Source organism: Zalophus californianus, chromosome 13 (assembly GCF_009762305.2).
Source record: "Zalophus californianus isolate mZalCal1 chromosome 13, mZalCal1.pri.v2, whole genome shotgun sequence".
NCBI classification, from domain to species: domain Eukaryota; kingdom Metazoa; phylum Chordata; class Mammalia; order Carnivora; family Otariidae; genus Zalophus; species Zalophus californianus.
This window is the reverse complement of record NC_045607.1, coordinates 19,740,773-19,755,629: the sequence shown is the minus strand read 5'-3', so window position 1 is coordinate 19,755,629 and position 14,857 is coordinate 19,740,773. Positions and strand designations below refer to the sequence as shown.

Here is a 14,857-nt window from a genome sequence, read left to right as displayed (position 1 = left end):
ACGTGAGATCCTCTAAAGCTCTGGGCTCTGGGCAGAAGCCCCGATGGCCCAGGGTAACGGCGGTGTTCTCTCCATGTAACCATCAGCTTCCCCTTGCGATAAGCAATGTCTCCAATCTGTCCGCAGTCCCATTGTCTCACACCGGGACCACTGCGACAGCCTCCGACCCCTCTCCCAAGCCGGTCCCCTACCCTGACTGCCCCCCCATCTTCCCCACTGCAGACAGAGGGATCCTTGTAAAGAGCAAATCTGACTATTTATCTCCCACCCCACTTAAAATCTGTCCATGTCCCCTAATACCTGCAGGGTCCACTACAAAGTCCCCAGCCCGGCTTCTGTGCCCTGCAGGCTCAGTTCCCGCCAACCTCTCCAGCCTCGGCCCCCTGTCACTCCCACGCCATCCCACTCCCAGCCCCAGGGACCCCAGGTCCTTCATGCGCCATGCGCTCTCTCCCCTCCATTCTTCCCTGCTGACAAGCTCCGCTCCTTTTCTCAAGACTCAAATTAGAGCAATGCCAATCCAAAACACTAAGTGAGCTGGCAAAAAAAAGAAAGAGAAAAGGGAATTCCACTTCTGACACGGATGTGGAGAAGGAGACTCATCTGTGCCTCGCCAAATTGGCACCACATTAAACAGCGTTCGTGTTTTTTGATTTGTCATGTGTTTTGTCTTCTTTGTTTGGGGAGAAAGTTTTTTCTTTTTTTAAATCAACTTAATTGAGGTATAATTGGCATACAATAAAATGCACACATTTTAGGTTTGCGGTTCAATGAGTTTTCACAAATGTACATTATGCGCATAACCACCCCTGCAGCAGAAATGTGGAGGACTGCCATGGACTTCAGAAAGTGCTCTTACAACCTCTGGCAGTCAGACTGCCCTCCTTGCCCTAGGCAACCACCGGTCTGATTTCTGCCATTCTAGATTCATTTTGGCCGTTCTAGAACTTTCTATAAATGGAACCATACAGTCTGTGCTTGGTTAGTCTGGCTTCTTTTGCTCAGCAGAATGTTTTGGAGATTCATTCATGTTGTCTCATATACCAGTAGTTGGTTCATTTTTGTTGCTAAGTAATATTCCTTTTATGAAAATGTTACAATGTATTTTTCCATTTTCCTGATGCCGGAGATTTGAACTGTTTCTAGTTTTTGACTATTTCGAATAATATTGTAGTCTTGTCCATGACATATTTTCCTTTCTCTTGAATGGTAGGGTAATTTTAGAAAGCGATTTGTTCACTTTCTGAAACTTAGCATACCAAGGAAACATTGCAATATGAAATGCTATAGGCAATTGTATCTCTAGAAAGCTGGAAAAATAAAATAAAACGCGATGGATATAAAGAGAAGCCATCATTAAGTATGCTGGAATCTAGGAAGAGCACGATAGGGGTATGCGCATATTAAAATTACAACCATAACTACACGGAAACGTGAAAAATGACTCAAAATCTATGAAATGAATAAGGATATAAAACTGTAAGCATAACATAAGAAGACTTTTTGGAAGTATCTCTTCATAGGGCTAAAGATCTGCCCCGGTCCGGTAGAAATGCTGGCGGGCTGTGGAAGCCTTATCTGCAGTGCTGGGTGCTGTCCAGGCCCGGGCACCTCCTGGTGAGAAAAGAGGCCACCTTCCTGTTCCTCTGGCAGGGGCTGGAACACGTGCATAATTTCTTGTTTTAGACATTGAGAGCTAGTTCAGGTAATACTACATTTACTGGAAATAGACGACGCCTCTTCCGTTTGGAGGCATCCCTGCCTCCGAGGCTGGGTTAGCGCCCCTCTCCCCCAGTGGACTTCTGTTCTCCCATGGCTGTTACCACACTCAGCTGGAATAGAATCCATGTTTTGCCATCCCCTCCCCCCACCCTGGAGCCCTCCTCCCCTCCACCCCCGACCCCCGCTGCACCTAGCCTGGGAACTATCTAAATTGCCTTCGGCATTTGATTTATGGTTGGCTCTCACCCAAGTCTGGGTGCTCAGTGGGACAGGAATTGTGTAAAAAAACATGAAGGCTTTTAAAATAAAACAAAACAGGGGCGCTTGGGTGGCCCAGTCAGTTAAGTGTCTGCCTCGGGCTCAGGTCATGATCTCAGCGTCCTGGGATCGAGCCCCACATGGGGCTCCCTGCTCGATGGAGAGCCTACTTCTCCCTCTCCCCCTCCCACCGTTCTCGCTCTCTCTTGCTCTACCTCAAATAAGTAATCTTTAAAATAAAACAAAACAAAAAAACCCTCCAAAACAAAACGAAACAAAAAAACCCCTCAGAGCTTGCTTAGAGGCCCCGCTGTTGAAATCTACACATGTTTAATAATACCACTCCAGCCCACACCCACCTTGGCTTTGAACAGCGAGACCTTGGGGGCCTAGTAACCCTTCAGCTCAGGGTTCTGAATTAGACCCAGGCTTGGAGGCTTTAGCTACAGCAGGCTTTGGGGGAAGGAGGGAAGGATTTGTGCTAGGGATTTCGCAAGCGCTCTCCGGATTGTGTCACAAGGGGGCTCCAGGGCTCCACCCACAGCTCCTTATAAAGGTCACTCTACCCTCCAGCCACCAGTTCCGCCTGACTGCATGGGCCCTCCATCTAGGCATGGCGCTGTCCTGGGTCCTTGCTGCCCTGAGCCTCCTTCCTCTGCTGGACGCCCAGAGCCCAGTGTGTGCCAACCTCACAGCGATGCCCATCACCAACGCCACCCTGGAGCAGGTGCGTCCCTGGGCCCCTGAGCGCCACGGACAGCGGCCTCCTTCCCTGGGCTTCCCTTTCTCCCGCTGGCTTGCAGTCAGTCCCCTTGCCTGATTCTGCCTGATTCTGCCCTTTTCTCTCCTGGGTCCTGGGGTGACATTCTGACCAGCTTCTGGAGGCATTTTTTTCTGCTTCCAAACTGAGAAGCCTCATTGCAACGTCCCTCGGAGGGGACATTCTGTCCTGGACAAGGAGGGGCCACCCAGTGGCTGGGGGAGGTGCCTGATCCTCAGAGTGAGCTCCTGCACGTCCCTTCCTCGCCTGGGGCCCCAGTCTCCCCGTGTGCAAAAAGGAGGGGAGCATCTACCTGGCTGGCTAGCAGGGGGATTCAGCTCCTGGCCTCTATCATCAGCTCTTGGCTTCTCCCCAGATCTCTGGCAAGTGGTTTTATATCGCCTCGGCCTTCCGCAAACCGGACTTCAACCAGTCGTCTAGAACGATCCATTCGGCCTTCTTTTACTTTGCTGTCAACCATAGAGATGACACAATACTGCTCACGGAGTACCTAACCATGTAAGACCCTCACATGCTAGCTCAGCCCCAGCCCCAGGCTTCTGCTCCTAGCTTCTAGAAAGCCTTGAGCAAGTCCCTCCTTCCTCCTGGCTTCAGCCTTTTCATCCATGGAATGGGGAGGGCAGACTAGTTGCCGCCAACCCTTACCCCTCAATGATAGTGACCAAGGATTGTCCACTTCTTCTCAACGATCTTCCTGTTTTTCTCCCCTCTTCTGTCTGGCTTTAGTGGGAACCAGTGCATCTATAACTCCAGCAGCTATCTGAAGGTCCAGCGGAAGAATGGGACCGTGTCCAAAAACGGTGAGGACCAGCCCGCAGGCAGGAGGACTGGGGTGTGTCATGGGGACATGTGGGTGGGCCAGCCGAAAGGGGCAGTGCTGGCGCAAAGGCACAGAGAACCCAGGACAGACCCTCTTCCTACGTGTCCGAGGTCCCGGGGCCTGTACACTGCAGTAATGAGTAATACCTGCCCACAGATCTGAGCTCTATGTGCCAGGCGCTGTTTGAAGCACTAGAATTAACTCACTTAAGACTCATAAACAACCTTGGGAGGACGTGACAGTGATTGGCTGAGGAAACAGAGAAACAGAGACGTCAAGTAGTTCCCCTGAAGTCATACAGCCTGTAATTAGCACTAGAATCAAGCCCGAGGCTGGCAGCAGTCCTGCCTCTCTCAACTGCTCTTTCGCCTTTGGGATCTGAGGGTGGCTGTCTGTGTCAGGTAGGCAACAAGTCCCCTACTGGCCCCACCATCACCCCGGAGAGGGCACATGGTAGGAGCACGGTGGGATTACACCAACAGCCCTGGGCAGCCCTGAGGCTCCTGTCTGGGCCTCACTTTCCTCATCTGGAAAATGGGGACAAAGGCCCTGACAGCCATAGTCCACGTGAGGCTCCCCCGATTCCACATCTCAGCGCAGGGCCTGGCACACAGTAGGAGCGAGGTCGCGTGGCCCAGGTGACCTCCTGGCCTTCACCGACCGCTGTGGGGCCGTGGGCACACGATCTCCTTGCCCGAGATCGGGACCACTGTGCTGTGTGGTCTCACCCAGAGTTTTTCTTCTCCAGAGTCTGGCACAGAGGTATTTGCCCATCTCCTGCTCACCAAGGATCCCAAGATCTTCATGCTTGCCTTCTCCCTGAAAGACGAGCAGAACAAGGGTCTGTCCTTCTACGGTAAGCACCCCTCCAACGTCCAGCCCACCCAGGCCTCACCCAGCAGACCACCTGCCCCTGCGGCTGGGCCCCCAGAGCCCCCGCCCTCCCCGGCGTCCCAGCTAGGCCCCCCGGGCCTGCTCACCAAGCCCCCTTGCTCCGTCCTGCAGCTGACAAGCCGGAAGTGACCGAGGAGCAAATGAGAGTTTTCCATGAAGCCATCAGGTGCATAGGCATGCAGAAGTCGGAGATCAGTTACACCGATGCAAAAAAGGTGAAGGCCGGGAGGACTAGGCAGTGGCCACTGTCAGGGCCATCCTGCCCGGGGCAGCCCCAGAGGCCCAGAGAGGGAGAGTTACTGGCCACGGGCTGCACAGCAAGGCAGGACATCCTACTTTTAAGCACCTGCCTCACTGCAGGGACAGCTGAGCTCCCTAGAGGCCCAGGTGATGAGGTCCCGGAGGGAGAAGTCCCTGCCAAACAGGGAGGACTGGAAGGGAGGAGGAACAGGGGGGAGAAAGGGTGGCAGTGAGAACTTGACAGAGAAACACACAAGGGTGGTTACCATGGACACCTGCCAGCCACCGCCCAGATGTCTGACACCCGTGGATGGGGAATCACTATTGTGCTTTTTAGCATCACCCAAACTGCCCAAAGTCCAGGACCACCACCCCGACTTTTGCTATAACTGGGAATTACCTATATAATAATCTCCCCAGTGCTTTCCATTCAACCCCTGTTCAGGGTCGTGTCCTATGCAATAATATCTAAAATCACAGGGCTGATGAGCGGGCTACGCTTTTTTGGATATACATGAAATGCTTTATTTTTATTACTTTATTATTATTAAAATAAAAAGGTCTCCGTTGGCCACTCAAGGTCATGTCCCATGACTACCAGTAGCATAAACCCCCTCCCGGCCCCGGTCCCGGGAGCCGCGGGCAAGGACGGGGCACACAGCACCGATGGCCCCCCATCTAGTAGCTGGGGGACAGCCGACAGGCCACATGGCCACCCCGAACCTCAGTTACATCATCCGCACAATGGCTGTGAGGAATCAGATCGACCTAGGGGCTTGGCAAGTCCTCAGTAAACGTCAGTTGTTGGTAAAGGCTCGAGCCCCCATCTGGAGGTGAAGAAGTTGAGGTCAGAGAGGGAAAACGCCTGGCCCAAGGTCCCTGAGCTGGCGCCACAGTCCGCAGCTCACCCCCCCTGCCCCCCACAAGAGCGCCTCCCATCACCGTGCTCTCCTCTCCCGTCTTCCAGGATCTGTGTGGGCCACTGGAGAAGGAGCACAAGGAAGAAAGGCTGAAGGAAAGGGAGGGAGACACAGCACTGGGTTAGGACCTTGGGGACCTTGGGGCCCACCCTTTGGACATCAGGTTTTTGTCTCAGGGCCATCAATAAAGCTTCTGCATTTGAAACAGGGGTCAGGTGGTTGTTTGCTCCTTCCGTCGCTCACCCATTCATGCACGTTGAAGCCTGCCCTGAGCTGAGCCCTGGCTGATCACTGGCTAAGCCCCTGCCCCTGGTGGGAAGAGCCCCCGCTGACCCAGCACAGCTGGGACGATGGTAGGCACACAGTGCTGTGGGAGCCCAGCATGGGGGGAGGTTCCTTCTGCAGTGGAAGTCTGGGAAGGCTTCCTGGAAGGGGCATCTGAACCAGTCTAGAAAGATTTGGAGCTGATAACACCTGCTGTTCCAGCTGTAAGCCAAGGATCTGAGAGGATGTGTTTGAGAAACACTGAGGCAGAGAGCCCTGGGAGGAGTTCCGGTGAATGGGGCAGGGATGTAGGACTCTGGCGTGTGGTGGTGGCCAAGCATGAGGGCCCTCACCTCACACATCACCGTGGCCCTCTGGGGAGGCGAGTTGGGAGGGGGCCGGCCCAGGGGCAGAAAGGGTCTGGCAGAGGCAGCTGTGAGCATCCTGGCAAGACGGGGGAGCCTGGGCAGAGGCAGGCCGGGGCGAGGCAGAGGGGCTGTGTGTCTCCAGGGAGTGTCCTCGGGGTGCCCATCTGACGCCCACAAGGATAAACCGAGGGGTGAGTTTGGCCCCTAGAAACCAGCCACCTTGCAAATATGCTTGGAGCCCTGGAGATGGGGCCATGTCGGAGGCAAGCCCACGTAGAGGCACGAAGACAACTGAGCCCCCGAACCCAGGAGTTCAGCAAGAAAGGCCGGCTTCCTTCCACGCCCGCCGGCTCTGTGAGTTACCGGCACGGGAGGGAAGCAGCACCACTCAGGTGCCAGAAGAGTTGGGGCCACGTTGTCCAGGCAATTCGGTGCGTGAGCGGCCTACGCCATCCAGAGTGACAGGGCCGTAACCCTGTCTCACACGCCACCACCCTCCCAAGAGCCGGGCGGCACGGAGCCCAGACTGCAGCGTCCTTGGCTCACAGCGGGAGCCACGCGGCGCCCAGGCCACTGAGGCTGGGGACACGGCGCTGGGCCCCCACCCCCGCGCCCTTGGCTCCCCCTTCCTGCCCTCATCCTGCCACCCAGGGCAGGGTGGACCCGGATGCTCAGAGCCTACAAGAAATCTCTGCCATTTCCAACTCCACTGAGAAGGACCCACGGGAAAATGAAATCGCCATGGGGCCTGGTGGGCAGGGAGCAGCAAGTGTGAGGCGCGGGGAGGGGGCTGGAGAAAAAGCCCAGGGCAGGCCAGAGGGCGGCAGGGAGAAAGGCTCACGAAGGAAAGCACAGTAACGAAGAAAACAGACTTCGGAGTCAGACGTCGTGAGGCGGTGCAGATAGCCGTCTGGAACCTCCGTCTCTCGTCCACGAAGGGGGGACGTGGAGGGGGCCTGGAGGGCTGGCGTGCACCCTGTGCAGCCTGCCGTGCTGAGTACCAAGCTCAAGGATTGGCGTCTAGTGGGTGCTCAGTAAAGTGTGGCTGCTGTTGCTGTTCGCTACTAAACCGAGCACCGGAAAGAGAGTCCAGGCTCGTGCTTTGGCAGACAGCGATCTGCTGTGTGTCTCCTAACGGCTCTGAACTCGGTAAGGAGGGGCTTGTCATAAGGTCTAGGGTCCTGAGACAGGCCTGGGGGAAGGCTGGAGAAACAGAAGCCACCACAGGAAGGCAGGCAGGCAGAGTCTGGAAACGGGCAAGGCCCCCGCGGGCAGGGTTCGGCTCCTCATTGACTCTTCCACCCCACAAATTTGAGTTAAGAAACCGTAAGTCCATGACACACACCACAGATGTGAGCAGCTTTTAGGAATGTTTTCTTTTTTTTTTTTTTTCTTTTCTTCTTTTTTTTTTTAAAAAGGATCAATATTCATTCTTCTTCATTTGCCCTCATAACGAAAATAGATTTTTAAACACGCCAAATATACAAATATTACTGATGCATACGCATTCCAGAAAAGCTGAGGTACTCGCTGTTACGAGGTGGGGAACAGGAGATGGGCTGGCCCCCCGGCTGCGGAGTGGGGCCTGGCAGGCAGCTGGCCACTAGGCAAATTCCACAGGGATCCCAGGACAGAGTTGGGGGCGCCGGGATGAGGTACAGAGAGGGCCCATGGTGGACAGCTTCCTAGGCCCTCCCCGGGGGGGGTCTCCCTTCCCAGCAGGCCCATGGGAAAGGCCTCTCCAGCCACGGAGAAGCTGCGTGCACGTCATCCTGGGGCCCCGGCATCTTGACGTTTCAGTGGCCCCGAAGTGCCCTTCCCAGAGATGCCGCCTCTGCAGGGGCCGGTCACGGCTGAGGAGACACGTTTGCACCAGAGACCCCGGCCCTAGCCCTTCTTATTTGGCCTTGTAGGTTGGCTCTAAGACCAGGAAAGCTCTGTTTAAAAAAACAAAAATCTGTCCATCTGTATAGGAAATACATATTAGCCAGAGGTGGACAGTGCAGGACCAGGAGACCCCCCAGAGATTGCATCTGGGCAGAAGATGGCCTCGGTCCCAGCACTTCCTGAGAGGCTGGGCCCCCGGGAAGTTCCTTCTCTTGATGACCAGGCCAACAGCCCTTGCGCTTTGAAGACACTGAGCAGGCGGGCCCTGTGCTAGAAGGAGACCTCTCAGGAGGGGCCTACGGGGCCTTCAGGAGTGGCTCCAGCCGACTCCTGGCCCGGGGGACAGCAGCAGGCTGCCTGCCCACCTGCCCCCACCAGCTGGCTCTGAGTCTCCAGTGAAGTCAGAAGAGGCAGGAGCCCCGCAGGCTTCGGGCCTGGCGCAGGTCGGCAGACAGGGAGCGGCTCATGTGCTTGGTGGTAGAGCGGATGCTCTCGGCAGCCTGCACGGCTTGGGTCAGGGCCTTGTTGAGCTCCTCCAGGTCCTCCAGGTCCAGCTGGATGGAGTGCCGGTGGCCCCCGGCCGGTCGGGAGGGGGCCGTGGGGGGCCACTCGGCGGGGGCCGGGTGGGCCAAGGAAGCGGAGGTAGGTCCTGGAGGCACGTAATACCTGAGGAGAGAGGGAGCTGCGTTCATGGACCGCAGAGAGCCCTGAGCAGAGCACCAGGTCTGGAATGCACTCCGTTCTAAGCCCCAGCTGGGCCCCTGGCCCCTACTCTCAGAGGCTTAGTGTCCCCACCTCTCAAATGCGACTAATAAACAGCTACTTCAAGGGATGCAGTGGAAGGGTGAAGGATGAGAAACAGGAGTGCCTGGCCCAGAGCAGGTGCTCAGAAATGGTTAGTTCGGTCTCCCCGTGCACTCAGGAAGTATTTTTCTGTCCTGTACTATGTGCCAGCCCCTGTGCCTGGTCCTGGGGTTACACTGCTGACCCGCTGTCTTCTTGCGGCTTCTAACCTGAGAGCCAGATCGCAGGGACCACCCCAGGCTCTATAGCAAACCCCCTTCACCGGAGAGGCAATACAGGGTCCATTGGCCAAGTATGGCCCAGTGGAGACACGGGATAGTAATTAGGATTCTGTAAGACTGGGAGGGTCTGGTTTCACTCATCCGGGGCGGCAGGTGGGAAGGTGTCCTTCCCGGCCTGGCCCTACAGGAAGGTGGGGCGTCATTTAAAGTGCTGGGGAGCATGGCATAGGAGCCATGAGCTGAAGCAGGGATTTCTCCAAGGAGGGACTACAGCGTCACCAAGTGCCAAGGGACAGGAAGAGGGTGCGGCCCCTGTGTCCTGGGAGAAAGTGAGTGGAGGAGAGAGGGGGACAAAGGGTTTGGCCTAAATGAAGCTGGGATAAGGTTAGGAGGACTCAGCCGGAGCCTGTCACTGGCGTCTTGCTTGGCAAACTCTAACTCTGATCTTATTCCCGACCCTCCCTTTCTTCTGAGCCACATTAGTGAACAGTGGGCGGGGGGGGGGGGGGGGGGGGGGGGGGAGCTTTGCTAGGAGGCTTTGCTAGGAGCAGAACACACGGCTCGCCAAAGAAGATCCACAAATGGACCACAAGCACATGAAAAGACGTTCAACGTCATCGGCCATCAGGGAACCGCAGATCAAAGCCACATGACATGCTGTGCCATGCACTTGGCCACCACTGGAGGACTGAAGTCCAAAGACAGATGTTAGTGAGGAGCTGGAGAATCAGAAGGCTCCTACACCGCTGGTGGGAAGGTACAATGGTGCAAGCACTTTGGGAAACAGTCCAGCAGCTCCTCAAACAGTTAAACGCAGTGCCTAGCCCAGAGCTGTCAACCGCATCCTGGGTCCCGGGTGCCAGGCTCCGAGCTAAGTGTTTTCTCTGCCAGCACTTAGCTTATTTGGTGGGTACCGTTACACCTATTTTAGGGGTGAGCAAGAGAAGCTCAGAGAGGCTAAGTGATGGAGGAGGCCTGCCCCCAAATCCTAGCCATTCCGCGGGGCCGGCCAAAGGACCCTGGCCAAGGGACTTCACCCTTCAAGGACTGTCCCCCCACCTAAAAGAGCCACACTTAGCCAACTCCCAGGATAGATCCAATTGGAACATTCAGTGAGTGAAAAAGCTGTGTACGCTGCCTGCCCACTCGGAGGGCGTCTGTAACTGTCAGCTCAGACTCAGAGATCTGCAAGGGGCCACACCGTGCTCACTCCCAGAGCTAATTAATTAGCACCCAATAGATGCCAATACACACCATCTGAACCCAATGAATAGGCTTCTTGAGTCCAATTCCCTCCTTCGCGGACTATCTGGTCTAACTACTGCGTTGCCACACACCCTGCCTTCTAATAATTGGATGACCAGCTTGGCCGCAAAGTGATTCAGAATTCCCCCTAAGGCAGAAGCTTCAACACCCTCCTCTCCACCAAAACCAAACCAACCCAGAAAACCCTTCTAGCTACAAAGCCTTTGGGGGCACGGGCTATAAGGCAGATGGCCAGCAGGTGGCAGCACAGGCCCATAAGCTTTCTCAAGGGCTCCCTGGCCTGCCATTGAGCATGCTCAGTCCCGCTGATGGCTGCTGGAGAAAGTCGAGGGCATCATCAGCCCAAACTCCAGCAGCATTGCAAGTACTATGGTTCCTGGACAGCTTCTAGGTATTGTGGGCTTTCCATGCATTAGTTCATTTAATCCTTACCACAACCCATTTCGCAGAGTAAAAAAATGAGGCACAGACTGGGAACAAAGTGGGCCCCCTGCCCAAGGTTATATGGCTTCCACCAGCCAGGTCTGCCGGGCACTACAGCTCAGGGCCTACCCCCTTCCCTATGGCCTGGCCAGGGCCGGGGACAGCAACCTGGTTAGGTCAGTCCACAGATCTGAGCCTGGAAGGATATGGAACAGGCTCAGAAGCATAAAGACCCAAGCCTACCTTGGGCACTCAGAGCCTCTTCCCGGGCCACCAAATTCCAGGCCAAACCTCTCCTGCCCAGTGAGTGTGAGCAGAGGCAGGTGTCCCCAGCCCCTCTGCTGGGGCCTGAGCACGCAGTACGGCCTCTCGGAGCTGATGGAGCAGAATGTTCCCAGAGTCAGCTGAAGGCAGCAAGACACCACACTGCGGGCCAGAGTCCTTACGGGGCACAGGGACTGGATGGCACCTGGGGCCTCTGATCCCACCGAGCGCCAGCCCCACAGTGACTCTGGCCTCTGCTGCTGCAGACGCAGGCTTCTGACGCAGAAAACTCCCGACAGACTCATTTTCCACTGAGGGAAACTGAGGCATAGAACTAGCTGGTGATAGTCGGGACAAGATGACAGATCTAATTTTAGGGTCCAGGGTTTTTTTCCCCCTGCACCATCCTGTTGAAGCCACCTTTACTCACTTATCTTCTTCCTAAGGACAGCACCGCCCTGTAGCACTCTGTGGGCTGTGAGGACAAGGCCGCCCGACCACGTGCTGGCCCTGCCCTACGCATTCCACACACATCTCCCGTGCGTCTGGCCACGTGCCTCATTTAATCCTTGCAGAACCAGCCCTGCTCGAGACTATTGCCCCATTTACCAGATGGGGAAACTGGGGCTCAGAGAGGCAGTAGCTTTACTGAGGCCACGGCAGCAGGAAGGGCAGACGGGATTCCAGGGCAGCTCGGGGTCCACACCCTGAACCACTTCTGCCTCAATGGCTCAAGTCTTTTCTCTTTCCTCTCTTGCAGGTGTTCTATCCAAATTCCCGGAAAAAGGAAGTGCTCCTCCTGCTATAGTCCTGACCGGTTCTCCTCTGAGCTCAAGGCCCTCAGACACAAGGAAAATCTGAGAGTCCATCACAGCCAAGAGGGGCCAAAGGACCCATGACAACAGAGTGGCATCTTGTGGCCTCCTAAACAGGATCCCAGAACAGAAGAAGTTCCGGTAAAAACTGAAGAAACCTGAATAAACTGTGAGCTTTAGTTAATAATAATGTATTAGTATTGGCTCACTGTCGAATGGGCCATATTAATGTAAGATGTTAAGAATGAGGGGAAACTGTGTGTGTGTGTGTGTGTGTGTGTGTGTGTGTGTGTGTGTGTGTGTAGGGGAACTCCCTGTACTATCTGCTCCATTTCTCGGTACATCTAAAACTGTTCTAAAAAATAAAGCCTATTACAATACAGTGAGTGTGCAATTACTTGCTTGCCGGGAAGACCCACAAGGAACTGGGAAGCTTCCCATGCGCTCTCCCTGTGAACTCCTAGAGCACAAGGCCCTCTGTGAGCTCCTTCACGGCGGGGCCCCCGGGAGCCAGGCCTCTCCCTGGTAGGCAGGGAGGATTCGGGGTTTGTTGAGTGACTACGCGAGTGTTCAGCCTGTTCTGCACATCATGCACGTGGGGGGAACAGAGGGGTACGAGGTGCCCGGGTTCTCAGCGGCCCAACACGGGTCTGACTGGGAATTCTGAAGCGACAGGCAGGGAAGGAGGGAAAGGAAGGTTCTTACACAGTGGCTGATGGATGAGGCATGATGGGAACCGAGGAGATGTAGGTGAGGGCGGCGGGGGCCGGTGCCGGGGGCGCCGCCGCCAGATACCACAGTCCAGGGGGCGGCCGGGCTGGCGACCCCACACGCTTGCTCCGCTGTGTGGGGCTGGGGGCCGTGCGTGCGTTTCTCCTGCTGGCGGCCCTGTCTGGCCCTGGGAGGGAGGGACACCAGAGATGACAGTCTGACCACTTGGGAAAATCTAGCCCAGTACAGGGGTCCCCCCCCGGCCCCTGCCCTGTGACAGCTGGATGCTGGGCTGGCCACGCTGGTAGTGCCTGGCTTTGGGAAACAAATCCTCTGCCCAGCTCGCTGCATCCCAGCCTGGGAGAGCCGCCACCACAGCGAAACAGCCCCCGGGGCCCCGAGCCCTCATAAAGGAGAGCTGGGGGTCTGTCTGGGAGAAGAGAGTGAGTGTCTGTCCCTACCCGAGGTGGCTGAGTCCGGGCCATCCATCGCTGGGGGGGGCCCAACTTGACCGCACAGGGCGCATCTCAGGGGATCAGCGGGGGACGGTCCTGGTGGGTCCCTGGTGACAGCACCACCTAGCAGAGGAGGAAGAGATGTCAGGAGAGGATTATGTCTGGATCACCGGGCCTGGAGCCCCAAGCAGACCTCCATCAGCACCGAGCCGCCCTCAGGGGCCGCTGTGGAGGTGACAAGCTGCCTCTGCTGGGGACCCTGGCAGCGAGGACCAGCATATAATGAACCAGGCCTTCTGCTGAGGGTCTTCATGCATTCTTTTTATCAAATCCAACAAGCCACTGGGCTAGCTACTACATCATTCCCCCGTTTTACAGACTGGAGAACTGAGGCTCCAAGAGCTTGAATGATTTGCCAGAATGTCCGAGTAGGAAATTGGCAGTGCTCTGTCCGAGCCCAAGCCCGGGCTGTCCCGAATGCGGCCCCTGAACCTATAGTCCTTCCTCCACACTGAGCCAGGCCCATTGTCCAGGTGGGAGTGGCCCACAGTGGCCGCTCAGGCACCAGGGGGTCAGTGGAGGCCTAAGGGAGCAAGAGGAGGGTGGGCCACCTTGTTCTCTTCCCTCGCAAGTCTTCAACACCTCAGCTGGGTGGAATTCCAGGGCTGCCCCGCTTCTCCTGCAAGCCTCGGCTCAGCTGGCGGCCTCCCACTCGCCGGACTGAGCTCCCGGCTCCCAGCCCCACCTGTGCTCTCCGAGCCCAGCTCGACCACTGTTTTGTCATTGTGTGCTTAGCCCACGGCCCAGTATGGGAAGGTGCTCAACGAGTGAGTGAGTGAGTGAGTGAGTGCATGAATGAATGAATGAATGCATCAGAGGGAGGCCTGCTGGGGCTGGGGCAAAGGCAAAGCAACACGATGGTGAAGAGCCAGAGTTCTGGAGTCACAACCACCTGGGTTCAACTCCTGGCTCCAGAACTAATAAGCTGTGTGCCCTTGAGCAAGTTACTTAAACTCTCCGAGCCTCAGTTTCCTCATCTGTAAAATAGACATGATAATAAAATGGACAAAACCTATTTCATAGGGTGGTGAGGATTACTGTTTGTAAATCCCTTAGCATGTGGCCCCGTGTACAGTGGGAGGCTAATAGGGACAGCTCCGTCATCATCATCACTGCGTGGAAGGGCCTGAGGACCATCTCCAAGCCTTTCATTAGGGATGTGAAGCTGGAGGCTCAGAGAAGTTAAGGAACTTGCCTAAGGTCACACAGCAAGTCAGTGGCGGGACTGGGACTAGAACCCAGCGCCCGTATTCTCTGGCCGCTGCTCTCCCCCTCACTCCTCCCTGTCGGGTCTGGGGGAAGGGTGAGGGGTGGAAGGAGCGTGGAGGGGAGACAGGACATAATCATCACGGCCTGGCCACCCCCCACCTCCTTCTCACGACTTGAGGCATGTCCATGGTTTCTCCACGTCATGGTCAAGGAGGGTGGCATCACGTAGCAGCACCTGGAGATGCAGGTGTGAGGGCAGGACACATTGGGAGGGCTGAGGAGCCCCCCTAAAATCCCGCTCCCTTGTCTGTGCCTTGACCCTCCACTGAGCTCAGGGCTGACCCACGTCCTGCGCCCTTTCCTTTTTTTTTTTTTTTTAAAGATTTTATTTATTTATTGAACAGAGAGAGACACAGCGAGAGAGGGAACACAAGCAGGGGCAGTGGGAGAGGGAGAAGCAGGCCTCCCGCCGAGC

At 56.0% G+C, this 14,857-nt stretch overlaps 2 protein-coding genes across 10 annotated transcripts in view; one reads left to right on the top strand and one right to left on the bottom strand.

The window, feature by feature from the left end:
- The first annotated feature begins 2,546 nt into the window (after window positions 1-2,546).
- Window positions 2,547-5,845, top strand: ORM1 (orosomucoid 1). Its single transcript, XM_027615149.1, has 6 exons — window positions 2,547-2,707; window positions 3,117-3,259; window positions 3,488-3,561; window positions 4,330-4,437; window positions 4,587-4,690; window positions 5,683-5,845. Exons 1-6 carry the CDS (start codon window positions 2,594-2,596, stop codon window positions 5,758-5,760), a joined length of 621 nt encoding a protein of 206 aa, XP_027470950.1. The 5' UTR covers window positions 2,547-2,593; the 3' UTR covers window positions 5,761-5,845.
- Window positions 5,691-14,857, bottom strand: part of AKNA (AT-hook transcription factor) — a 55,347-nt gene continuing 46,180 nt past the window's right edge. For 5 of the 9 annotated variants that reach the window (XM_027615144.2, XM_027615146.2, XM_027615143.2 and 2 more), the window contains 3 exons: window positions 13,120-13,236; window positions 12,653-12,845; window positions 5,691-8,820 (listed from right to left, as the gene is read on the bottom strand). In XM_027615144.2, the coding sequence (XP_027470945.1) occupies window positions 8,556-8,820; window positions 12,653-12,845; window positions 13,120-13,236 (575 nt within the window). In that variant the 3' untranslated portion in view covers window positions 5,691-8,555. Of the gene's footprint in view, window positions 8,821-12,652; window positions 12,846-13,119; window positions 13,237-14,541; window positions 14,618-14,857 lie in introns of those variants that run through there. The other 4 variants (XR_003523639.2, XR_003523638.2, XR_003523641.2 and 1 more) reach the window with 3 other exon arrangements.